The sequence below is a fragment of the Rhinatrema bivittatum genome, chromosome 8, assembly GCF_901001135.1.
Source record: "Rhinatrema bivittatum chromosome 8, aRhiBiv1.1, whole genome shotgun sequence".
NCBI classification, from domain to species: domain Eukaryota; kingdom Metazoa; phylum Chordata; class Amphibia; order Gymnophiona; family Rhinatrematidae; genus Rhinatrema; species Rhinatrema bivittatum.
This window is the reverse complement of record NC_042622.1, coordinates 207585385-207612874: the sequence shown is the minus strand read 5'-3', so window position 1 is coordinate 207612874 and position 27490 is coordinate 207585385. Positions and strand designations below refer to the sequence as shown.

General features: G+C 42.7%; 1 protein-coding gene across 1 annotated transcript in view; it reads left to right on the top strand.

Annotated features, from left to right (window-relative positions):
* Positions 1-27490, top strand: part of TSPOAP1 (TSPO associated protein 1) — a 1024985-nt gene that overhangs the window by 245373 nt on the left and 752122 nt on the right. The window contains exon 8 of the mRNA XM_029613537.1: positions 17906-17989. Within this exon, the coding sequence (XP_029469397.1) occupies positions 17906-17989 (84 nt within the window). The remainder of the gene's footprint in view (positions 1-17905; positions 17990-27490) is intronic.

Here is a 27490-nt window from a genome sequence, read left to right as displayed (position 1 = left end):
GCAGGATACAGGTTGTATCGAGCCCATCCTTAGGCGACACAGCCTGCAGACCATTTCTGAAGACAAATTTAGATCACCATTAGTAGGACAAATTCAGCTTATGTGGTGTATGCATGACTGCAGACGAGTCCATGACAATGGGGTTGGAACATATGGGAGATGCATCACCCGCACCTCCTGCCATGTGAGAGAATGCCTCCAGAATGCGGAGAGGAGGTCACACCAAAGATTGCATCCTCTAACACTGACAGAATTACCCCATAACAGTTAAATTTACAACTTATTGCTTTCCCCTGGAGGACTTCCAGGTGCCGTTTCACCCGTTAATCCCCAGGTTCATGAAGGGCATTCTCAGACTACATCCACAGGTTCAAACACCACCGGTGCTATGGGTTCTGAATTTACTTCCGAAACAACTGATACTTACCACCCTGTGGATCCTTGGTCAATAACCATAGGAGACATCTCTCCTATGAAGTGCTGCTTGGTCGCCTTAATGTCAGCAAGGAAGGGTCAGTGATCCGCAGGTGCGAGTTCATTTTTCATCTTGATACAGTATTTATTTATTTTTATTTTAACTTTTATATACAGACATTCCTGTATAAAATACAAATCACACCGGTTTACAATAAAAACATAACTTCGCCTGTGAGCGTTACATAGAACAATCAACAAATTATATTAAAAGCATACATTACCTTTGTCAGAAATGTAAAACCATTATAAAGTAGAAATTGTTAACAAGGGAATAAAGATAAGGGGAATATTAAAACTAGGGGATGCACGAAGAGGTGCACAAACGCCTGCTGGCTTGGCGCTTTTAATGGATCAGTTCCGTGAGCGATGACGTCGGGGAGGGGCGGGTCCCTCAGACCTTTTATTCTTTTCAAATTCATCATCTCTTCCCAGTTTCAGCGCTGTTCTTTTCTTTTTTTTTCAATTTTTTTTTGTCTTTTTTACCTCAGATGTGAACAGGTGATTTCCAGATAGTGGCCAACTCTCCCCCTCAGCGGCGCCTGCTGGCTTGGCGCTTTTAATGGATCAGTTCAGTGAGCGAGTAACATTAAGAACTCTCTCCCTTCCTCCCAAGGCGGTATCAGAGTTCCACCTCAACCAGATAATTAACCCTTCTTCCCGAAGTGGCATAAATCCGAGGAGGGAGGGATGCTTCCCACATTGGATTGTAACCATGTCTTAGCAGGCTATAAGAGACAGCGCTTCAGTTTCATGTCCTAACCCAAATGCTCCCTGACTACCAGTCTCCAAGAGACACATCTGGGATTACTTAGTGCATTTTGTTTTGTTATAATGAGAGCAGAGGCCTTGTCTGCATCACCAGAGACATACTAAGTCAGAGCAATGGCATTATCCATTGCCTACCTAAATAAACTACCCACTCAGGAAATGTGTAAAGCCACCACGTGGTCATCGTTGTATACCTTTATCTCACACTGCTGCGTTAACTGTGAGATGGATATGCCAATGGATCGAGCCATTCTTGAGCAGGAATATCTAAAGAGGCTGTCCGCAAGGTGGGACAGCTTGGGCACACTCTCTAACAAGAGCCAGAAGGGAGTACCATCGCTTTCAAGGACCAGGGGGCGCCCAACCTGCTAGCTAGGGACTCCTCAGAATACATGGCTAATTCAACCTGCTTATCTGCGGTGTTTTCCATGGATAGCAGGGTGAATTAGCCATGCTAACCCACCCACCTCTCTGGACAGTCTCCGGACTGTGCAAATGCAAGCTTTGATAACAGACTGAAGCAAACTGGGAACCACATGGTTATATAGGCAAGCGGGCACACAGAAGAGCTCCGTAAACTAGAGGACCGGAGGATGATTCCCAGAATACATGGCTAATTCACCCTGCTATCCACGGAAAACACAGTTTACGGTGAGCAAACTTGCTCTTCACTGCTTAGGCCCATCATATGATGGGCCTAACTGGGCACACTGTGCCCAAATGTCACCAGGGCCAGTAGATCCAGAAGCTACCTGCTAAAAGAATTAACTTCTTAAACCTCCAAATCAAGAGGAAGCAATCACCAGCTGAGGGACCATAACTAAAATAAAAAAGACAGCCTTGAGTCTAAGGCTTGGTGCAGACACCATTACCACTTTCTAGAAGGAGAGAAAATGTGCTGTTCGGTACTATAGCATACAGGAGCCAAAATGGACGACATATCGACACACAGAAAGGTGTCTTCAGTACCATCAGTTTTCACAGATGCTATGAAGAAGCAAAAGTATTGTATCTTTGTTGGTGTCATCAAATTCTTGGTGCTGAAATACAAATATTGATGCTGATAAAACCAAAAATAGTTTATTCAAAATCCATGTCTCCTAGACATTTCATGCCCATTCTCATTTCAGAATCAGATAGCTCATCTACTGGGAGTTCTCCTTCCAAACAGAACCATCATTCTTTCAGGAAAATGTGGTTTGACTGTCAGACTATTTTACCTATATACCAGATTCTCTACCTTCTCCATCACAGAGTTAATGCTGCTATTGCTTCTTTATTTTAGCACATCATAGGTAGTCAAAGCAATTTTTCCACAGGTTTAATAATTAGATTCCTATTTTGGAAGTGGAGCCTCAGAACTAATCAGTCATTAATGTCCCCGGGCACTAAGACAGGCAGGAAAGGAGAGTGATTGCTGGGTTGATGGTGTGAGGAGTGTCTTTGTACTAATAACTGAGAGAATTTAGCCAGGTATTGCTGATTTTTAGTATTAAATGGATATGTTTTTTGTTCTAATATCTGGGTTTAGCCTACAAGATTTGTGAAGGTTTTCAGCTGAAAATTTAGCTGGCTTGTTCCAACTAAAAATTATCCTAAACTTAGCTGGTAAAAATTTGGTTGGCTAAGTCAGGCACTCTGTCCTTTTTGAAAATGCACCTGATAAGCTTGTCCTGGCTGGAGGCATAGAACTAGAGAAGCAAGTGTTAGCTGAAACTGATCTTCATGGAAGATCAAAGTGACCACATCAGTGATGGTTAGCATAGTAATACAGTATTGCTATTCAGACACTAATTAATGGGAATATTAAGTGTATTTCACTAGAGAAGATATTGGCATTATAGATGTAAGCTATTGATACTATATTTTGTCTGTATGATAGTATCATAAAAATCTGATATATACATATCAGATTTTTATATATCTTAACATTTTTATAGACTGACATTTGTTGGGAACATCGTATCAGTTTACATGGAACATTAACTTAGTGAAACATGGTTTACAGGGAACCAATAAAATATATTTGTAACAGGCTTGAATAACTGTTAATATTTGAACATAAACAATGTCTAAAATATAGTGCAGATTTATTTATAACATTATTAGTGGTTAACAACAATGTTGTGAGGGTGGTATTGCTGCCTGATATGAAATCAGGCTTGAGAGAATTATCAAGTTCTAGATTGTTAAATTCCACAGAATTGCATTCTGAGAATTTTTCCTATTAAAACAGGATTATGGGATCCAGAATGCCCAACACTGCAATTTAAGGTAATCGGGGAAAATCCTGTGATTCTTAAATGACAAGTTAATTTGCACACCAACTGTGGAAAGCATCTGCTTCTAGAATAGAATACACTGTAAAATTGTCCCTTCCCCCTCTTCATACAAAGAATTCTTCTGGGAAGAGGATTTGATGTGGAGTGCAGTTACAGATGGCACATAAATATAGCTGCTGGATTTTGGTTCTATCCATTTTGCAGGTATAAATACTGCAAGTGTCTCATAGTCTGAGAGATCTATTTCAAGCCTTATTCCTAATTTAGCAGCTATGACGCAGGTTAAGTGTGCTGTTTAAAAAAAAATCTTAAATTGGTTTCCTTTCTTTACATTCTCCCTCCCTTATGCTAATGGTTTAATCTATTAAATCCTTGTTGTGGTAGTAGTAAGGATTCTGCTGGCAGCTTGGGTATTATAGGCTAGAAACTTCGTGCTTGTTTCACTGGATAGTAGGCTGCCGGTAGAAAACCGGGAATCAGGTAGGATTTATTTGTATTACAAATACCTGGTTTTCCTTTATAAAATGCCTGGTATTACCCTGGGCAGATTTAGGGAGTGGTGTAATTTGAATCATGACAGACTGAAGAGAAGATAAATACAATTTTATTTAATTTGTAAAGATAGGTAGTTTATTTCAGATTAAATATTTGCTTACTAATGAATCATGTTTTAGGTCTCATTTTATGGCTGATATGACAGCTCCCTAAACTTCATGTGGACTATTCCTTGTCTACTTATTTTTTTTACCTCCCTTTCCACCCTAGCACCTATATCCTGCTTGAATCACTGATTATGTGACTTTTGCTAAATTGTTTGCATATTTATATTTTATATATTCATATTTACCCATATACACTTGTACAGATATATGCATATACATATGTACAGATATTATATTTGTGATATAGTCAGAGCTGGCCCTGCCATTAGGTAGCCTTAGACATTTTGCCTCGAGTGCAGCAATTTTGGGGGTGGCAGGAGGGACTTTGTGCATGAGCAAACAAATCTCCAGTGCCCCAGTAGTTCTGAATTAGCCCTTCCCATCCCAGGCAGTATGCAGGGAACAGGAAAAAAGGAGTGAGCCTTTGGCAGACAAAGTACAGCCAGGAAGAACCAGTTTGCTCCCTTATCCTGCCCTGCCTCTCCTGTTTCCCCCTTCACTTAAGCCTTACCTGCTCCCTGCCTGTTCTGTGAAGGGGGGAGGGTTGGGAACAAGAGTTCAGTTAGTGTTTATATATTCCTGTTTATAATTTGTGGTTGCTTATTCTGTATTTTGTAGGGTTTTTCTGTTGTATGTATGACCAAGCTGAGGTATTCTGCTAAAATGTAGTTTGTGTAATCCAGCTTTTCTGTTTTCCCAATAGGAGGTATATTGGTGGTAATTTGGATTTTTATCCTGCCTTTCCAAATTTTCAAGGTGGCTTTACAGCATTTAGAATTCAGGTAAAATGAGTCCTGTCCCCCAAAGAGCTGACAGTTAAGTGGGTACCTTATGCAACTGGAGTTAAAGCAGCTAGCTGAAGGTCACATGGAGTGTCTGTGGAAGTGGTTTCCCTGGTGTTCAGCCCTTTGCTTTAATCACTAGGTCACTCATTTTTCCTGCTGGGAAGAATCGTAAAGCTGTTCTAGGTCCTGGTGTAATATTTTCAGTGTTGCCTGTTCATTCATAGGTTATGTTTGAGTTTTGAGAGTTAGTGGTGGATTGGAATGGCAGATTTCCTATTTTGGTTCCAAGTAACTTATTTGTTACTGAGGTAACAAACCAATTTGAAATATTTTTTGTATGATTTATTTATTTATTTATTTATTTATTTATTTATTTATTTATTTATTTATAGATTCTTTTATACCGCGGTACGTATAGACATACATCACCTAGGTCAGGGGTCAGGAACCTTTTTGGCTGAGAGAGCCATAAACGCCACATATTTTAAAATGTAATTCCATGAGAGCCATACAATATGTTTAAAACTAAATACAAGTAAATGTGTGCATTTTATGTAAGATCACACTTTTAAAGTACAATAAGTCTCTGAAAATATTACACCAGGCCTTAAGACACCAATACATCTCCTATTAGGAAAACGGACCAAGTCAGGCTGCTATAGAGTCCTACACAGAAACTACACGCCAGCAGAAAACCTCACCTGAATCACGTGCTGTCCCTCACCTAACATAGAATAAAGAGACCAAAACGCATAACAAGAAGCATGCAGACAAAAACTGAATTGGAAACTGCAACAAGCCAGAGTCTCTGTATGCAGTGTAACAAAGGAAAAAAGAAACATCACACATCCTTATAAAACAAATCAAGAAATATAAAATCATCAGCAGTAAAACTGTACTAACAAAAAGAACATATTTCGAAACAGCTGATGAGTGGAATATCCAATAATTAAAAACTCATATAAAACATTTCCAGATACCAACAAAATATTTCAAAATAGACACAAAGATCCAGTAATGAAAAATAATAAGGATACAAAAATTTTTTTGCTCTGCATACCTGGGAACGTTTGATATCCAGGTGTCCTGAGATTGTTCTGAATTAGCAGGAGGTGGGGTGGTTTGCTTGGAACTTTCTCCTCTCTCAGTCACATACCAGCGCTCTCTCTCACACTGGCTCTCAATGACACACCTATACACACATGCTCTCAGTCACTCACATATACAAATGTTTTTTCTCTCTCACTTATATAGGCTCTTAATTACACATTTACACACATGCTGTCTATCTTTTCACGCTTACACACACACAGGCTTTCAATCACATAAATACATGCTGTCTTTTTCTCTCACACACAGACTCTCATTCACATGCTTACAAACATGTCCTCTCTTTCTCTCATTTACACACAGGCTCTCAATCACATACTCACATGCTCCCTCACCTAAATCAGCTCTCAATCACACACAGACACACATGGTCTCTCTCTCTCATTTAAACACAGGCTCTCAATCACATACTCACATGCTCCCTCACCTAAATCAGCTCTCAATCACACACAGACACACATGGTCTCTCTCTCTCATTTAAACACAGGCTCTCAATCACATACTCACATGCTCCATCACCTAAACCAGCTGTCAATCAGACACAGACACACATGATCTCTCTCTTACTTATACACACAGGCTCTTAATCATACATACACATGATCTCTCTCACACACAAAGGATCTCAATCATACACACATACTCTTTCAAACAAACAGGTTTTCAATTACAAACTTACACATACAGGTTCCCAATGGTAAACTTACATTCATGCTCTCTCTCTCACAGGCAGGATCTCAATCACAGACATATACTCTCTTTCACATATACAGGCTCTCAATCATTCACATACATGCAATCTCTCACTCACACACACAGGATCTCAAACACACATGCTTGCTCGCTCATTCACTCTCTCTCTCCCCCCCCCGGAACTCGCGGCAGCAGCAGCCACCTCCCAACGCTAACCTCCTTCATTTTCAGCCCTCGCGGAGGCGAAGGCGGAATCCCATCGGCCGCGGTTGAAGATTTTCATTTTCCTCCGAGCCGCGCTGCAGTCTTCTTCCCGCGCAGGCACCCGATGCTCTCCACTTCCTCTTCCGGGCCGCGGGAAGAAGAGAGCACCGGCGTGCTCTCTTCTTCCCGCGGCCCGGAAGAGGAAGTGGAGAGCATCGGGTGCCTGCGCGGGAAGACCCGCGCAGGCACCCGATGACTCCAGCGCTGGCACCCGGCTGACACCCGATGACTCCCGCGCAGGCACCCGGATGACTCCAGTCGGCGTGCTCTCTTCTCCTCCCCCCCGCGGCCCGGAAGAGGAAGTGGTGAGCATCGGGTGCCTGCGCGGAAGAAGAGACCACGCTAGTGTGGTCTCTTCTTCCCGCGCAGGCACCCGATGCTCTCCACTTCCTCTTCCGGGCCGCGGGTGGGGGGGAGGAGAAGAGAGCACGCCGGTGCCGCTGACTCCAGCTGTCCTGCCGCGTTCCGCCCGGGCTGACAGCATTTTAAGCCCGGGCGGCGGAGGACCGGGGAGCAGCTGGGTCAGCGGGGAACCGCGAAGTATGGCGACACGTGTCTGCGAGCCAGATGCAGCCCTCAAAAGAGCCATATCTGGCTCGCGAGCCATGGGTTCCCGACCCCTGACCTAGGTTTACAGTGAAACAATAAATTAGCAACAGGCTTTACATGTAACAGTTTAAAAAACAGTAAAACATTTAACAGCAACAGGCTTTACAGAAACAAGGGTTTTAAAGATAATATGCATACATCATTAAATATCAAACAATAAAATATAAATAACCATGTATTCGCAGGAGCAAATTAACTGTCAGCAGCGAGACCAATGTCACATTGAATACAATAGCCTAAATTGAGTAACAGTGGGGGGTATGGAATAGCAGAATGTAAATACAAAATGCGAGGAAAAGAACTTGGAGTCAGTGAAGAATAATAAGGGATAGCTGAATTTTTAGGTTAGATGAGATTCATAGAGTGAATGCTTGTTCAAACAACCATGTTTTAAGGTTTTGTTTGAAGGTTTTGTGACAGGATTCAAGACGCAGGTCCAACGGCATGTTGTTCCAGATTTTGATACCCGCTATGGAGAATGATCGGTCTATGGTGGAAACGTGTTTGATGTGTTTTAGTGGATAGACAGCTAATTTCGCTTGGTGAATATTTCTAATTGGTCTGTTGGAGGTGCGAAAAATGAGCTGATCAGAGAACCATTGCATCTCTTGGTTGTGAATTGATTTGTGGATGAGTGAGAGAACTTTAAAAGTAATTCTGAAGGATACGGGTAGCCAATGTAGGAACATGAGTGCTGGAGTAATATGTTCATGCCGTCGAGTATTAGTAATTAAACGAGCAGCGGCATTCTGCAACATCTGAAGAGGTTGAATTGTGCTTTTAGGGAGACCCAGTAGTAGAGCATTACAATAGTCAATCTTTGGTAGAATTGTGGCTTGTAACACAGTCCGGAAGTCCTGAGGATGTAATAATGGTTTAATTCTTTTCAATGTGTGTAACTTGAAGAAGCCACTCTTGATTGTGGTTGAGATGAAATTGTTCAAAGTAAGGTGATTATCAATAATGACCCCAAGGCTGCGGACCTGCTTTAGCTTGGTATGGTCTGTTGTTGAGGAAGGATCATGTTGCGTGTTGGTTGAGGTGTTCTTGTGTGGTGTTATAATGAGTAGTTCAGTCTTGTTGGTGTTGATTGCAAGAAAGTTTTCCATGAGTAGATTTTTTATTTCAGTAAGTGCTGATTCCCAGGTTTCCATGGCCTTAGCAAGTGAATCCTTGATTGGAATAATGATCTGGACGTCGTCGGCGTATATGAAATGCTGGAGATCCAATTTCTTCAGTAGTTTACAGAGTGGAGATAGATATACATTGAAAAGAGTTGAGGAAAGTGAGGATCCTTGAGGGACACCTTGTGACAGATTTCTAGGTTTTGACGTATGGTGTCCCACTTTGACACTGTAAGTCCTATCTTTCAGGAATGATTGTATTCAGGATAAGGCAGTGCTGGTGATGCCAATTTGTGAAAGGAGAGAGAGGAGTGTATTGTGGTTCACCGTGTCAAATGCTGAGGAGATATCCAGAAGGGCCAGAATATAAGAGTTACCAGTATCAAGGGATTTTAGTATGGAGTCTGAAAGGGACACTAGTAGTGTTTCGGTGCTATGGTTCTTCCTAAATCCATATTGCGACGATATGGATTTACGATGATGAATAGCATTTACTTTTTAAAATATTTATAGCCTGCATTCTCCATAGTTCACAGCAGGTAATAATCATACATACATTACATACATAATTATAAGTACTACTACACTGGAAATAAAATACTTATAGTAAAAAAACAAAATAAACAATGAGAGCAAGAAGGCTACAGTTACAGGTGCAGACTGTGAGGGAGTATGAAGGACTATAGCCTCAAACGCGAGACAGAAGAGGTAAGTTTTCAACTGCTTTTTAAAAGATTTTGGACATGTAGCCTGCTGGAGGAGTTCTGGCAAAGAATTCCACAGACACAGACCTGCAATTGAAAAGGCATGATCATGAGCCACCTTGGAGAGAAGGAACCACGCAGAGCGTAATTTGTCAGAGTGATAGATAATGGAACTTAGAGGAGACATCTTTGGTATTGAAGACTTTATGAATAATTGTTTGCCATTTATATTTTACTTTCCATTGGACAGGTAACCAGTAGAGAGAATTTAGATTGAGATTGATGTGTTCGTTCATTTTAATGCCTGACAGAACTCGTGCTGCCAAATTCTGTGTAATCTGAAGTGGTCTTATAGAAGCAGGTAACCTTAAAGAGAGAATTAAAATAGTCCAAGTTAGAATAAGTGTTTAGAAAACAGACCAAAAGGGCTCAACCTCAAGAAAAGGTTTTAATTGATGTAGGATATGTAATTTGAATAGTGAAGATTTGATCATCTATTGAATGTGTAGTCAGATTCCAGTATTATTCCCAAATTCAGTACATACAGTGCAATGGGTATATTATGACCTTCAAAATAAAATACAGAGGGACGAAACATCCTCCTTCAGCCTAGCCAGAAAGGCCAGCCAGTCATTTCAGAAGTTATTTTTAGCCAATTCAGTATAGATTTCTTTTAATTTATAAGTTATGCATTTCTTGAATATATTTTTTATAGTCTACTCCCAAAAAACACAGATGACTTATTCATCAGAAACTGTCATGATATCTGAAACAGCTTTGTTTTATGTATGCATGTTTATACGTATATAATCTGTCCCTGTCTGTGACTCACATCTAATGGCCAGGAAGAATGTATTGTGAACTATCTTTTCTGGGGGAGGAGGGCATAATTTCTCCTTCAAATTCCGGTTCCTCGTATATATCATTCTATGTTTTGCTAGAAAAACAAGGATGTAACATCAATAAATTCCAATGTTTTTTTTTATTAAGTTTAACAAATTAGACAGCAATACAGCATGTCAATGCAATACAGAGTCATGAGGTGACATACAAATAAAAGGAAAATCAAGATTAAAAAGAAAATAAGCAATCAATACCCCAAATGATTCAAATACAAAGAAATATGGAGGGACCAAGGATTTTCTCACAATCTTTAGAAGCAAAAAATTACAAATAAAATAGGCAATACCAGAATGTATCTTATTAACTGCCTCAACTTACAGGTTGGCTAGTGTTATCTGATGACAGATGTAAATCAAGGAAAAACCTGAGCTGAGAAGGTTAAAAAAAAACCAACATATCTATTATTTTGGAATCTTAGCACACATTTACAAAGATAACAAATACTATATGAGCTCATAATTGATGAGCTTCTTGGCTCATTTCAAGAAATCTTTCTACGCTGTTGGGTGGCCCTAGTAATATCAGAATATATCCATATTTTCTGACCATAATTCCAATGTTTTTTGAATATCTGTTGTACTCCACTTTTGTATTCTCAATCCAAAAAGTCAGATAAAATTAATTCCTTTAAGATATATAAAAGCGGAATACAACCAGTGGTGTAGCGTGGGTCACCGGTGCCCACGGCATGAACTCGACGGCATGAACATATTACTCCAGCACTCATGTTCCTACATTGGCTACCCGTATCCTTCAGAATTACTTTTAAAGCCAATGCATTTGTGCACCTCTGCTTCTCCTCTTGTAGTAATGCTTAAGGTTACAGAAAGTCACACTAATACAAACGCCAAAAACAAAATTAACTAGCAGACTGGGGCGAAAGCTTCTCTGTGCTCGCAGTGATGGAGCTGCTGTTAAGAAAAGGCGATCCCTTTCGCTACTAGTGTGAAGACTGACTTCCATGAAATCCCTGGTTGGTCACTCTGTAGGGGACTATAAAAAAAAAACCCAATTCCCATCCAACTAGTTAACAAAACACGAAAAATTCTACTTTGCTACAGGTGCCCTAGAGGATGGGAGGGAAGACAGAAAGTTTTGAAAAATTTTCCAGCTGCTATTCCGGATGGAGGCGCTCATGACCGCCCTTCCACCGGTGGTTCCTGGGTCTCCGATGGCTCTGGTGCGCTCCCCGTTGACAGCTTCGTCGGGAGGAGAAACACCGTTCCGCATTCCTCCTTCGGGAGTATTGCCTCAGCCATCGATGCCAGTTCGTCCCTCGCCACGATTCATTCATAGGGGGCGATATGTCGGCACCATCGATGCCTTTGATACCGGCACCGATGCCCTCCAGGCTGTCCACGGTGCCCCCAGTGATTCCTTCGATTTTCTCGGAGCCTCAGCCGGGGCCATCGGGTATCCAACCTCCTTCTCGTCCTACAGGTCAGTCTGATGATCCCTATGACACCTGGGGTGATGATACTTCCACAGACACCGATGACTTACCTTCACCTCCCTCTCCTACTGAAGGTAGAAAGCGTTCTCCTCCAAAGGAGCTTTCTTTCATTAATTTTGTGAAGGAAATGTTTGAGTTGGTCCCTTTTCAGCTTCAGACGGAGCAGGATGATAGGCACCAGATGATGGAGCTCCTCCAATTCCTGGATGCCCCTAAAGTGATCACTTCTATTCCCATTCATCAAGTTCTTCTTGACCTCCTCAAAAAGAACTGGGAAAACCCTGGATCCGTTGCCCCAGTCCATAGAAAAGCTGACACTACCTATTTAGTACAGTCAGCCCTCGGCTTTCAAAAATCTCAGCTAGACCACCACTCAGTTGTTGTGGAATCGGCTCAAAAGAAAGCAAAAAGGAGGAAGCCTCACTCATCTACCCCTCCTGTTAAGGAACACAAGTTCCTAGACAGCATTGGTCGACAAGTGTTCCAAGGGGCCATGCTCACCTCCAGAATTGCTGCTTACCAACTGTATATGACCCAATACAATAGGGTCATTTTCAAGCACATACAAGACTTCTCTAAAACCCTGCCTGACCAATTCCAACAACAGCTTCAAATCCTTGTCAACAAAGGGTTTGAGGCAGGAAAGCATGAGTTAAGAACAGCTTACGATATCTTCGACACCTCTACTAGAGTGTCTGCAGCTGCCATTTCGGCAAGACGATGGGCCTGGCTCAAATCTTCTGACTTTCAGCCAGAAGTACAAGACAGGCTATCTGACCTACCATGTGTAGGAGACAATCTGTTCGGTGAACAGATCCAGCAAATAGTGGCTGAATTAAAGGACCATCATGAGACCCTTAAACAGCTCTCATCAATACCTTCTGACTTCCCCCTCAAGACAGCCCTGTAGGAAGGACTCTAAGAAGTCATTCTTCCGTCCAAGGAAGTACTATCCTCCACCAGCAAGGTCCCGAACTACGAGGCCTTCCCAAAAACCTCAGCCTCGCCAGGCCCGAAAGCAAAAGCTGCAAGCAGCTCCCCAGCCGGGGCCTGCTTCGGGTTTTTGACTTTCACTTGGGGATCAGCAGCCTGATTCCTCTGCCAAGCACATACCAGTGGGAGGTCGATTGTGCCACTTTCACGGCATGTGGCAATCAGTCACAACCGACCACTGGGTGCTAGCAATCATTGCTCAGGGTTATCACCTAAACTTTCTTGCTCTTCCACTGGACTCACCACCTCTGCAAGCATGGAGAGTATCCGACCATTCTGTCCTTCTGGAACAGGAGGTTTCCCTTCTTCTCCAGTTAAGAGCAATAGAACCCATCCCACTCTCGCAGCAAGGCCTAGGGTTCTATTCCTGGTACTTTTTGATCCCCAAAAAATCCGGGGGAGTTTGTCCAATTCTGGACCTACGTGCTCTCAAAAAGTACCTTCAGCGAGAAAAGTTCAAGATGGAAACCTTGGGCTCGCTTCTACCTCTTCTGCAAAGAGGAGACTGGCTCTGCTCTCTGGACCTTCAGGACGCATACACACACATTGCGATAACTCCAGCTCATCGCAAGTACCTCAGGTTTTTAGTAGGCCCAAAGCACTATCAATACCGCGTGCTTCCGTTCAGCCTAGCATCGGCACCACGAGTCTTTACCAAATGTCTCGTGGTTGTCGCAGCTTTTCTCAGGAAAGCAGGTGTTCACGTCTACCCCTATTTGGACAACTGGTTAATCAGGGCTCCAACCCAGCAAGCCGCTCGGTCGTTCCCTCGATTTGACCCTACACTCTGTAGTTTCTCTAGGATTTCTAGTCAATTATGAAAAATCCTATTTAGTCCCATCTCAAACCTTGTCGTTCATTGGGGCAGACTTGGACACCTTGCAGGCAAAAGCCTTTCTACCTCAACAAAGAGCGCTAACCCTCGTGTCTCTCGCTCACCAATTGCAGTCTCAGCATACAGCAACAGCTCGTCAATTCCTCGTCTTTTTAGGACACATGGCGTCCTCCAGTCCATGTCACACCTATGGCCCGCCTGGCCATGAGGCTCAAGCATTGGACTCTGAGGTTACAATGGATTCAAGCTGCTCAGCCTCTGTCGACCATTGTCCACATCTCCGACTCACTCCGTCTGTCTCTTGCCTGGTGGAAAAATCACAAAAATCTCCTCCAGGGACTGCCCTTTCAAGTGCCAGATCCTCAAATCATTCTCACCACCGACGCTTCCACCCTCGGGTGGGGAGCCCACGTGGACAATCTACAGACACAAGGGTCTTGGTCTCCAGGGGAAGCCAAACATCAAATAAACTTCCTAGAACTTCGAGCAATGCGATATGCTCTCAGGGCTTTTCAGGAACGCCTGTCAAATCATGTCATCCTGATTCAGACGGACAACCAGGTGGCCATGTGGTACATCAAGCTGGGAGGCACAGGCTCCTTCCTTCTGTGTCAAGAAGCTGCGCAGATTTGGTCGGAAGCGCTCTCCCACTCGATGTACCTCGGGGCCACCTACTTGCCGGGAGTGGACAATGTCTTGGCAGACAAACGGAGTCGTGTCTTCCAACCGCACGAGTGGTCTCTCAACCCCTCGGTAGCGGACTTCATCTTCCAACAGTGGGGTTATCCCGAGACAGACGTCTTTGCGTCCCCTCAGAACCACAAAGTCGACAACTTCTGCTCCCTCATTCGGAGCGAGCGCTCTCCCCCCAGAGATGCATTCTCCCTCTCGTGGGCAACAGGTCTGCTCTTTGCATTCCCTCTGCTTCCTCTTCTCTCGAAGACTCTCATGAAGTTACGTCAGGACAAGAAAACCATGATCCTGATAGCACCTCACTGGCCTAGCCAAGTATGGTTTCCAATACTTCAGGATCTCTCCATCCGCAGGCACATTCCCTTGGGAACGGACCCGCATCTGATCACTCAAAACGACGGATGCCTACACCATCCCAATCTTCAAGCCTTGTCTCTGACGGCATGGATGTTGAAAGGTTAATCCTTCAACCACTTAACCTTTCAGATTCGGTTTCTCGTGTCCTGATTGCTTCACGGAAGCCTTCCACAAGAAAATCTTATTGGATGATTAATTTCGTGTAAATATTGCCAGAGTGATTATACATCCAAAAGTGACTGCAAGTGATTGAGAAGACCCGGGCGCTCTTCATATTCTTTGAAGAGACGCCGTCAGGTTTGCTGATGCAGTTCACTTCTACAATAGATATGAATCATTAAGAAACATATGATTTTCCTCAGTCTCTCAAAATAATATTAAAACATTAAAAAAATGAATAATTAAAATTATTTATTTATAAAAAACTGTGAAGGATTTCAAAGGGGCATGGGATTACACTGTGGATCCATAAAGGCTAGAGGATGGGAATGAAGAAAAGAGCCCTGGGGTTGGATTACTGGAGAGGAGGCTACTACCTGGTAATTACTACCCTTACTCAATAAGCCTTCGCATGGTTAATGCAACTCCAGCATTGCTCTCAGCTGCAATGGCAAGGGGAAATGTGGAAAACAGGATTTACATTCAGACAACATCCAACAAGTTATGGATGTGTAAAGTCTGGGTAAACATGCATCGGGGTAACTTTTTGATATGGCGGTTACCCTCAACCGTTAAGCCTTATGCTCACCTTTGCAACTCCAACGTTACTCTCTGCATCAATGACAGGGGATGGCAGGAAATTTGAAACAAAGTTACCAACAAGGGCCCTGTACTTGGTGTTTGATGAAACAGATAAGTATGGGAAAATAAGTGTGGGAGCTTGCTGGGTGCAGACTAGATGGGCCAATTGGACTTTTTCTGCCATCATTTCTGTTTCTATGTTTGTATGCTGCAGATTGGGGCAGGGACACCCAGAGCCTGCAAGGAAAACATCTTCACTGGAACCTCACGTCACGTGACTCTTTTTAATATTTATTTTTTTTAGTTTATGTATTCTGTATTTGGTGAGGGTCTGTCTGTTCTTTTATGAGCAGAGTGAGGTATTCTGCTAGTGAAAAGGTTCTGTGTAGTAGGGATCTATAATAGAGAAAATAAAATCAGTAGTCCCTGTGAAATACTATAGTAATCAAATAAAAAAAATTCACTATCCAAAAGAAGAGATCATGCTTTCACTTGCATCTACAAAAATTTGAAAAACATTAGAAAGTTTTTTTTTAACAAACGATTGAAGAATTTCAGGCATACATACAGAAGCTCATTAACATTGAAATAGAAGTGGATGTAATAGAAAATACCTCCCTGGCAGATTTACTTTGTACAGCGCGGAGAGGCGAACATGAAGGAGAACCATATCAGTTAAAAAAAAACAAACAAAAAAAAACAAACAAAACAAAAAACCTGGATTCCCCACACGGGAGATAGTGAATAGAGGACCTGATGGAGAACTATGAAAACAGTTTAGTGCATGAGCCATTTGCCGGCAGCCTCGTTCTAAAATGGACAAAATGCATTGGTCCCATTAATATTTAAATAGCACATAGTACCTCACGCCAGTTGTCTGATGGCCACATGGCGTTCTGGAAGGCTACAAATATAGCGAAAACGTAAGTTTTTATAAATTTATGTACACAAGGAGGAGATGTTCCAGGAACTGAAAGTTTCGCAAGTAACTATGGTTATTGAATTTTGTGTAGCTCTTAGTCCCTGAGGAAGACTGGATGGTCGAAACACTGCCAGTGTCAGGCTGACGCCTCCAATTTTGCTATCATAAATGGCTTGTATAAGAGAAGATAACTTCTAATCAAATATAGCTAAGTACAAAATAACATTAAGGAAGGCAATAGATGGTGACTGTACAAGAGTGCTATTCTATAAAGACCAGTATTACTTTTAAAAGAACACCGGTGGAGGGGTATCATTAAAGGATAAAAAATTGCATTTGAATATGAAAATAACACAAAGAAAAATAAAAAACAGTATCTGTACCAATAAGGCTATCAATCTATGGTGTAACCTAATGAGCAATACTGGACATCTGTGTACATAAAAGAATATAGTGTCCTCTGTTTGTCGATATTTTGATAATTTAAGAGAGAACGTCTTTTGGGCTTTGTAATTGTTGGTGAGATATTTGTATTAATGCCTGTTTAAATTCCTGAGACTTTCCTTTTTTAAAAAATTGGTAATATATTCATACATATATGAGAAAATGATAGTGACTTTTCTGTTCAGTTACTTGGGATTTATAATCAACCAGCTTGTTCTGTTTTACAATCTGTCCTTCCCAATCAGATGTGATCTGGTTGGGTACTTTACAATATTGGAAGGTGATGCCTTTTCAGTTGTAAAATTGTTGCTTTTTGCGTTATGAGTGTTAGTGCTATTTTGGTATGGCAGGATTGCTAAAGCAGCTCTGAGTGAGACTTTAAAAAAAATGTACCATATTTTTCGCTCCATAAGATGCACCTGACCATAAGAAGCACCTAGGATTCAGAGCTGGAAAATTTAAAAAAATAAATAAATATGGTGTGCTAAACCGGCTCTGTTGCCGGGCATCTTTGCGTCTTATGGAGCAAATTAGGGGAGGGCATAAAATGTTTTTTTTGTCCCCATTCCCCATCCCAACCCTTTAAATTTAATTAACTACAACCCCCCATCCTCCTGACTCCCCCGCCCCCAAGACTTGCCAAAAGTCCCTGGTAGTCCAGCGGGAATGCTCCTACCACGTGACAGGGGCAGACCAATGGCACCGGTAGCCCCTGTGACATAGTAAGGGCAAAGGCTATCGGCGCCATTTTGAATACTGGCAGTCGACGGCTCGAGTGCAGGAAATCGCTCCTGGACCCCCGCTGGACTACCAAGGACTTTTGGCAAGTCTTGGGGGGTCAGGAGGGTGGGGGGTTGTAGTTTTTTTTTTTTTTTTTTTTTTTAATATTCGCTCTATAAGATGCACAGACATTTCCCCCCCACTTTTGGGGGAAAAAAGTGCGTCTTATGGAGCGAAAAATACGGTATTTATTTATTGAGGGTTTTATTTCACAATGTGCCTAGTAAAGGAAGGAGTTTTATTGTAATTTTATTTAATGTAAGACTGTTTTTTGTTTTTATGAAAAGTTTTATTTCTCTTTTGTAGGAATTTGAGTTACATAAGAAGCGTAAAGAATGTGAAAATCTTGAGCAAGAAGTGAAGAAGAAGCATAAAAAATGTGAGGAATTGGTAAGTCTTTTTGGTATTATATGTATATAATTTGCATATCTATAGGTAAGCATGAACGAGCCAACAGACTTGTTAGGCATAATCTAACAAACTTTGAAGGTGCCAAATATTTGAAGTTGCCAAATATTTGAAGTGAAGAGGGCTGCATTATTGTATTTGGCTGCTGTAAAAGCTCCAACTCACTATCTTAGTGGCTTTCCCACATTGCTCAGGCCAAGGGCATGCCCTGCTAAATTGAAAGTACTCAATTGCTCTTAACACAAATGCATCCATCTTAGGTTGGGGAACTCTCATAGTGGATTCCAAATGCAAGCTCCTTGATCCCTCCAGGAGAAAATACTTCACTTTAGCCTTCTGAAGTTAATGGAACTATGTTATGCTTTAAGGGTGTGCAGAAATTAGATGTCCAATTTAAATCATCCTTGTTTAGATGGACAATTTGGCATCCTTGCTCTACCTTACCATGCAGGGAAGAATATGATCTTTCCCCTGATTTGAGAATCTATCACACTGAAACTGCTCATATAGGGCAAGCTTACAGGCCACTTAGCTGGCAGGCAATGAGAATGATCTGGTAGACAGTCTTCAATTTGATCCACATGAGTGTTCCTTAGCAAACAGCATCTTTTCTTAGTGTGGAACTTCCAAGATAGGCCTATTTGCAATAGATCAGGACATGCTTCTTCCTTGTATTGGAATCCTTGTAGCTCCGTTTTGGCTTGCACAAATTTGGTTTCCATTCCTTTGAAAGCTGTCTGTGAGAAAAACCAATCAAGTTCAAAGCTTCCCCAACTTTATGTAAAAATAGGAAACATTGTACTTCCGCAACAATCAGTCTCTGGCCTTCAAAACCTGGATGTTGAGGCAAATATGACATGATCCAATTTGTCTCAGATTCTTCTAATTTTTGGAAAGGAATTCACCAGAGGTTCTTGCAGTTTTGAACTGAGGTTTACTATCTTGGATGAGGGCATGGTCTTGGGTACTTTCTCTTATCCCACACAAAAACTGTTAGAATATCTTCTACATTTTTGAGTTTGACATAAAAACTATCTTTGTTTGGGTTCACCTTAGTGCAATTGCAGTTATCACTTGTTGGAAACAAACAAGACTCCCTTCTGGAATGATTAGTCTGTGAACGCAAAGTTTTCTGTGAAAGAAGTTTATTGTCACAAACTTGTAAGTCGGGTGCATACAAGATAGCAGGCACAAATTTTCATTGAGCAGGCCTCAGGTTATATACTCTTTAAGTTCCTTAATTTTAGCTTGCGGTTAGCATGTTTGGCTCTAATTCCTTTTCCATCTCTCCTTACCACCTGTGGTAGGCTGTCCTAGTTTGCTGTTTTGCAAAAAGCTTGTGCAATAACAGGGAGTGTGTGGGTGGGGGTCGTTGCCCTTTCTGTATTTGGTGTTTTGCGCTTCTCTATATTCAGCCTGAATATAGGCATATTTCTTAACTTGACGGTTTGACTTCTAGTTGCACCTACTGTTTACTTTGAACAAAGGAAGGGGGGTTGTACAGAGGGGGCTGCTTTCAGCGTTCTGCCCTTTATTTCTTAATACTTTGCAAGGTACAAGAGAGGATTTCTTAATTTAGCAAGTAACGGCTCCTGCAGAAAGAGGTAGTGTCACAAGGGCTGTGCAGAAATTCAAAGGGGGTTTAACTTTGTTTCTATGTCTCTTGTTTTCTGCTTTGCAGAGGCCTGTTTATTCCACAGGCTGATGTGATGACGTAAATTACATGGTGTTTATTATTACAAGTGTTGTGTTTCTAAGGGAGGGATTGGGGAGGGGGGGTCTTCATACTCTTTTCCATTACTTTTCTGCTTGACTGAGGCCTGGTGGTGTTGGCCTGTTTTCCAGCAGAGCTTTTTAGCTTGTGGTTTTTGTACTCAAGCTGCACAGCTCACTTATCACTTCCTCCTTCTGCAACTGTCTTAAGTGTAAAAATGATTTCTAAAAGTAAAGTTTAATTTCTCCTTCAAATTCTTGAAAGAGCTTTACTTTAGAATAATTCTTTTGTTCTTTCTACTATGCTTAGCAAAGCAACAAGGGTATTTTCTAGCTGTCAATTCTTTCTACTCTATTTTCAGCAGCTTTCCTATTTAATATATAGCAGCATAAAGTAGTCTTAATATCAAACATATAAAGCAACTTATATTTGTTATTCTTTATGAATATGTAATAGCAACATTTAAGCTTCACTTCTCACACACTCACCTGTAGAAAAAAAAATCCTGTCTGTATAATGTCCACTTGTGTAAGTACAGGGCTAGCTTCAACTTGAACCCCTCATCAAGTCTTCTGCAGTATTATCCCAGGACAAGCAGGATGCAGGTCCTCACATATGGGGTGACGTCACTGACGGAGCTCTAGTGCGGGAAAGTTTCTGTCAAAGTTTCTAGAAACTTTTGACTGGCACTGTGGTGCCACTGAGCATGCCCAGCATGCTATGATATTCTCTGCCACAGGTGTCTCTCTTCAGTCTTCGTCTTTCCGCGCTGCTGTAGGCATCGCGGGATAGGAGCCGTTGAGATTCTCTCAACAAAAAGTTTGACTGTAAAGTCAAACTTTACCTGATATTCTCTCTCTCAAATCTCTCGGGGTAATTTCTTCACCGGCCAGTGAGTACATCTGTCTCATTTTTTTCCTTTATCTGCAGGAAAATTTTTTCTCTTGAATTCTCATTTCTTTCGACGGCTGTCGGCTAGAAATATGGCTACAGGATTTAAAAAATGTCGATTACCGACCCGCACACCAAATGTGTGCTATGCCTCAGAGAAAAACATGAGGTAAATAACTGCCCACAATGTGCTGAGATGATGCCAAAAGGCCGCAAAGCTCGACTAGAAAAAATGGAACATCTGTTCAGTCTTCAGCTCATCCCATCTCCGTCGACATCATCGAGGTCATCTCCGGCCGGAGCGACTAAGCGCTTGTTACTCAAAAAACCTTGCCCGGGACTGTCGGGGGGATCCTTCGTCGCCTTCATCGTCTTCGAAATCCATCGACCCTCAAAAGTCAAAACACAAGCATCGACATCGACGACCATCGATGTCTGTCTGAAACCGCTTCCCAGGATCCATCGATGGCGAAGCGGCCATGGACCGAGGAAATGTCGGCGTCTGAGCCTCATCCTCCGTTTTCGATACCTGATCCTCTGCAGGGCTCTGCGCCGGATCCTACACCTTAGCCTCCGCCACCGCTTACAACTGCTCTGGTATCATCAGTTGTAACGCCGGCATTGTCTGATATCATCAGACAAGCGGTATCAAAGGCTTTCATGGAACAACAATTTATTCCGACGGGCTCGACGATGCCGATGCTCCCAGCATCGATGCCGGTGTCGACATTCACACCGAGGACAAAAGGTGACTCGATGTCGATACCCAGAATAATAACTGCGTCGACATCGATATACGCACACCTGCCATCGACCTCTTCGATTCCAATAATACCGCCAATGGCAGTTTTAACACAGAGATGACCACCTTCAACGTCGACATCGATTCTGGCTGCTATTCCATCGACGCAACCACCATCGGAAGAGCCAGAAGTTCAAGATCTAGCTTTCTTCCAGCGTCTACTACAAAGGTATCAAAATGTCATCGACACTTTGCCAAAGAAACAGGTGGAACAGACATCTCCATTACTTCCCATCGATGACCCTCTACCAGGTCCATCAGGAATACATTTACCACCCAAATCCATCACAAAATCTCCTTATAGAGATGATGATGACGACGATTCCTGGGATAGGCATGGTACAGACACGTCTTCTGAAGACTTCATGTTGGAACCTTCACCACCAGAACAGAGAAAAAAGTCCCCACCAGAAGACCTGTCATTTTCCAACTTTATTCAGGATATGGCAGATACCATTCCTTTTAAATTGGCAACAGAACAAGACACTAGACAACATACTCTAGAGGTCCTGCAATTTGTAGATCCACCCAAACAAGTTATGGCCATCCCAATTCATGAGGTGCTCTTAGATCTCCAACATCGGATCTGGGAGCATCTGTCTACAGTTTCACCAGTAAATAAACGGGTGGACTCAACTTATCTGGTTCAGACAGCACCAGGTTTCCAAAAGGCACAACTACCACATCAATCAGTGGTAGCTGAATCTGCCCAGAAAAAATCAAAGCGTATCCGCCCTCACTCTTCAACTCCTCCACCTGGTAAGGATCACCGCTTCCTCGATTCCTTGGGAAGGAAGGTTTATCAGGCTGCAATCATAAGTTCTAGAATCTCTGCATACCAGTTATATATGACACAGTATCAGAGAGATTTATGGAAACAGATGGAAGAATTTATACATTTTTTACCTGCACAGTTTCAAGAACCAGCACAGGCCATAGTGAACAAAGGCCTAGAAGCAGGGAAACATGAGGTGAGAGTGGCTTATGATAGCTTTGACACTGCCTCTAGGACTGCAGCTGCTGGAATTACTGCTCGCAGGTACGCATGGCTCAAGGCCTCGGATCTCAGGCCTGAGGTCCAGGAAAAACTTGTGGATCTACTGTGTTTAGGAGACAATTTATTTGGTGATAAGGTCCAGGAAGCAGTCCAACAGCTAAAGGACCATACTGAAACATTACGTCAGCTATCCCAAATGCCTCAGGATACTTCCACTCAACCCCAACGACGCCTACCCCGAAGGGAGCCTAGGCGTCCTTATTACAGGTCACAAAGATACTACTCCCAAACTTCCAGGAGTAGATCTACTAGGCCTCAACAACAACGCTCCCAAACGAGGCAATCTAGAGCTCCTCACACGCAACCTCCGCCTCAGACAGGCCCAACAGCGGGGTTTTGAGATTCATTCCAGAGAACAAGCCACACCTTTAAATTCTCAAACACAAATTCCAGTGGGGGGAAGAGTATCCCATTTCTACACACACTGGAAAACAATAACAGACCAATGGGTACTCTCTATAATCACCCATGGTTACAAACTAAATTTCCTATCAATTCCACCAGATTCTCCACCGAGTTTCTGCCCACAGCAAAAACATCAGCTACCTCATTTATAAACAGAATTATCCACCCTTCTGAGATCCAGGGCTGTGGAACCAGTTCCCCGGACTCAGCAGGGCAGAGGATTCTACTTCCGTTACTTCCTCATTCCAAAGAAAACAGGAGGCCTACGGCCCATTCTCGACCTCAGAAATCTCAACAAATTTATAAAAAAAAAAGAGAAGTTCAGGATGGTTTCTCTAAGCACTATGCTCCCACTTCTTCAAAAAGGAGATTGGCTTTGTTCTCAGGACCTTCAAGGTGCTTACACTCACATCCCAATATTTCCTTTTCATCGCAAATATCTGCGCTTCATGGTGGGTCATCAACATTTCCAATACAAAGTACTGCCATTCGGACTCTCCTCTGCTCCCAGAGTTTTCACAAAATGTCTGGCAGTAATAGCACAATTGCACAAACAAGGTATCCATGTTTTCCCATATCTAGACGACTGGCTCATCAGAAGTCAATCTCACCAAGGAGCAATAACTTCTCTCAACCAAACAATTGCTCTACTTCAATCCATGGGATTTCTCATCAATTATCAAAAGTCTCATCTCACACCGTCTCGCCTGCTCCAATTCATAGGAGCAGAACTAAACACCATCCTTGCAAAGGCCTTTCTACTCTAGGATCGAGCAGAAACATGGTTCTTGTTGGAAACTCGATTCACTCAAACAGGCACGCAACAGCTCATCAGTTTCTAACTTTACTAGGCCACATGGCCTCCACAGTTCATGTCATGCCTGTAGCAAGGCTCGCCATGAGCGTAACCCAATGGACTCTAAGATCACAATGGATCCAAGCCATTCAACCACTACATTCTTCAATCCAAGTAACCTACCAACTACGTTACTCTCTTCGCTGGTGGATAAACAAGGACAATTTGCGCAAGGGCCTACCCTTCCAACAAGTCCCACAGATAACATTAACTACAGATGCATCCACCTTGGGTTGGGGAGCTCACATAGACACTCTCCAAACTCAAGGAACTTGGACAAAACTCAAAGCAACATTTCAAATCAATTTCCTAGAGCTTCGAGCCATACGTTAATGCGCTGTATGCTTTCAAAGTCTGCCTCTCACACAAGACTGTTTTAATCCAAACGGACAACACAGTAGCCATGTAATACATCAACAAATAGGGAGGTACGGGCTCATATCTCCTTTGTCAGGAAGCTGCACAGATTTGGGGCTGGGACCTGAACCACTCAATATTCCTCCGGGCCACTTATCTGGCAGGCATACACAATGTAATGGCAGATCGACTCAGTCAGCAATTCCAACCACACGAGTGGTCCCTGGATCCTTCAGTGGCAACCAAGATATTTCAACATTGGGGGCAACCAACCATGGATCTCTTTGCGTCACATCTGAATCACAAGGTGGACAACTTCTGTTCTCTACACAAACAGAAGAACCAGCCAGCCAAGGACGCCTTTGCTCGCCCTTGGAACTCAGGCCTACTATATGCGTATCCTTCAATACCTATCATAACCAAAACTCTAGTGAAGCTACAACAGACAAGGGAACCATGATCCTCATAGCCCCGTATTGGCCTCGACAAGTATGGTTTCCCACACTTTTAGACCTCTCAATCAGGGATCCAATTCGCCTGGGAGTAGCTCCCACTCTCATAACTCAGGATCAGGGTCGGTTGCGCCATCCAAACCTTCAATCCCTATCCCTGACAGCATGGATGTTGAAAGCTTGATTTAACAACCACTCAATCTTTCATCTCATATATCTCACGTGCTTATAGCTTCACGTAAACCTTCTACACGAAAGAACTATTCTTCGAAATGGAAAAGGTTTACTTTCTGGTGCAGACAAGAGTATTGATCCTCTCACCTGCCCCACAAACTTCTCTACTAGACTATTTATACCATCTTTCAGAATCTGGTCTCCAGACTTCATCTGTAAGAGTACATCTCAGTGCAATCTTAGCTTACCATGACAGGATAAGAGATACATCAATCGCCACTCAACCTCTGGTTAGTAGGTTTATGAGAGGTTTGACTCAACTTAAACCACCGATTCGGCCACCAGTCACAGAATGGGACCTGAATTTGGTATTAACAAGGCTCATGCGATCTCCTTTCGAACCCATAGATTCCTGTGACCTCAAATTTCTCACCTGGAAGACTATCTTCCTCATAGCCATTACATCAGCTAGAAGGGTTAGTGAGTTACAAGCACTTGTCACGTACGCACCCTATACTAAGTTCCTACATGACAGAGTGGTTCTCCGTACACATCCAAAATTCCTCCCCAAAGTAGTTACGGAATTCCACTTGAACCAATCCATAGTTTTACCCACATTCTTCCCAAGGCCTCATTCTCACCAAGGAGAAACAGCCTTACATACCTTGGACTGTAAGCGTGCACTATCTTTCTATTTAAATCACACTGCAGTCCACAGGAAATCCAATCAACTTTGTTTCCTATGATCCAAACAAACCGGGTAAAGCAGTGGGTAAACATACTATCTCCAACTGGTTAGCAGATTGCATACAGTTTTGCTATGAAAAAGCAGGCCGCCTTTTTCACTCAACGCACAATAAAGCTCTGGAATTTGTTGCCAGAGGATGTGGTTAGTGCAGTTAGTGTAGCTGGGTTCAAAAAAGTTTGGATAAGTTCTTGGAGGAGAAGTCCATTAATGGCTATTAATCAATTTTACTTAGGGAATAGCCACTACTATTAATTGCATCAGTAGCATGGGATCTTCTTAGTGTTTGGGTAATTGCCAGGTTCTTGTGGCCTGGTTTTGGCCTCTGTTGGAAACAGGATGCTGGGCTTGATAGACCCTTGGTCTGACCCAGCATGGCAATTTCTTATGTTCTTATGTTCCTCTCCAAGGGCGAGTAAAGGCACATTCAGTAAGAGCAATGTCAACCTCAGTAGCACACTATCGTTCAGTGCCAATCCTTGACATATGTAAAGCAGCAACATGGAGTTCTCTTCACACCTTTGCAGCTCATTACTGTCTGGACAAGCAGGGAAGACAAGATTCAGCCTATGGACAATCTGTCTTAAAAAACTTATTTCCAGTTTAAACCCAACTCCTTATGCACTCGTATTGCAAAATGGCGTTGGGCGTATGGCCGGCGCCATTTTGCAATACGGCAATATGGCCCGAGTGCAGGAGGTCGCTCCCGGACCCCCGCTGGACTTTTGGCAAGTCTTGTGGGGGTCAGGAGGCCCCCCCAAGCTGGCCAAAAGTCCCTGGGGGTCCAGCGGGGGTCCGGGAGCGATCTCCTGCGCTCATGACGTCGGGGGACAGGAACCAAAATGGCGCCGGCGCTACCTTTGCCCTGTCATATGACAGGGCAAAGGTAGCGCCGGCGCCATTTCTATTAACGCAGCCGTGGCCCGAGAGTGGAAGATCACACCGGAACCCCCCCACTAGACCCCAGGTAATTTAAAACATTTTGGGGGGGTTCGGGAGGGTGGGGGATTTATTTTAAAGGGTCGGGGTGGGTTTTAGGGTTGTTTTAGTGTGCCGGTTTTCCCGCCCTCCCCCGATTTATGATTTAAACGATTTAAAAAAAAAAACAAACCCAAAACCGTGACGATCAGATTCCCTCCCCCCCCAGCCAAAATCGATTAAGACGATCGATCACACGATTCACATCTCTAGTATATATATATATATATATATCTGTGTATATGTAAGGTTATATGCAATTACTGATCTCATAGGCAGATCTATAGGTTTCGTACTTAGGTTCAGAGCTCACATTCAGGCCTATGCAATATTGGGCACTAAGGTCAGCACGGTTGGACGTGTGTTTTGGATGTGGTAGACTTACACCCGATGCAATCCCAGGATTAGTGTGTCCAAAATGCATTGTAGCTAATAGCGCTCATCACATTTAAATGCATGTTGATTAAGCTATTAGCTAGTACACCCAAATGTAAAATGTTACCACGCGCTGGACGTGCCCATTTTTATGCTCATAAATTAACACCAGCCCCAGAGCTGACGTTAAGTTTTGAGGCACCCCACGCCATGCACAGGAAAGCAGAAAATACTGCTTTTCTGTGGTTCTTCTCACTTAATATTGTCATGTTTCCTAGCATATAGACAGATGGTAACTTCCCGGTAAATAACTCACGCCTAGCAACGCTTCCAGCCTTATCCCCCCGGGTCAGAAACCTCGGGGTAATCATGGATAACCAATTGAACTACAGGGGTTTTATCAACAACACAGTAAAAGAATGCTACTTTAAACTCCAGGTCTTAAAAAGGTTAAGACCCCTCCTCCATTTCCACGATTTCAGGTCGGTTTTACAATCAATCATTTTTTCAAAAATCGATTATTGTAACTCTCTTTTACTCGGACTCCCAGACAACTCATTAAAACCTCTTCAGATGCTTCAAAATTGAACAGCAAGGATCCTAACAAAATCCAAAAAAAGAGACCATATTACTCCCATACTAAAGAATCTCCATTGGCTCCCAATCAAATTCAGAAT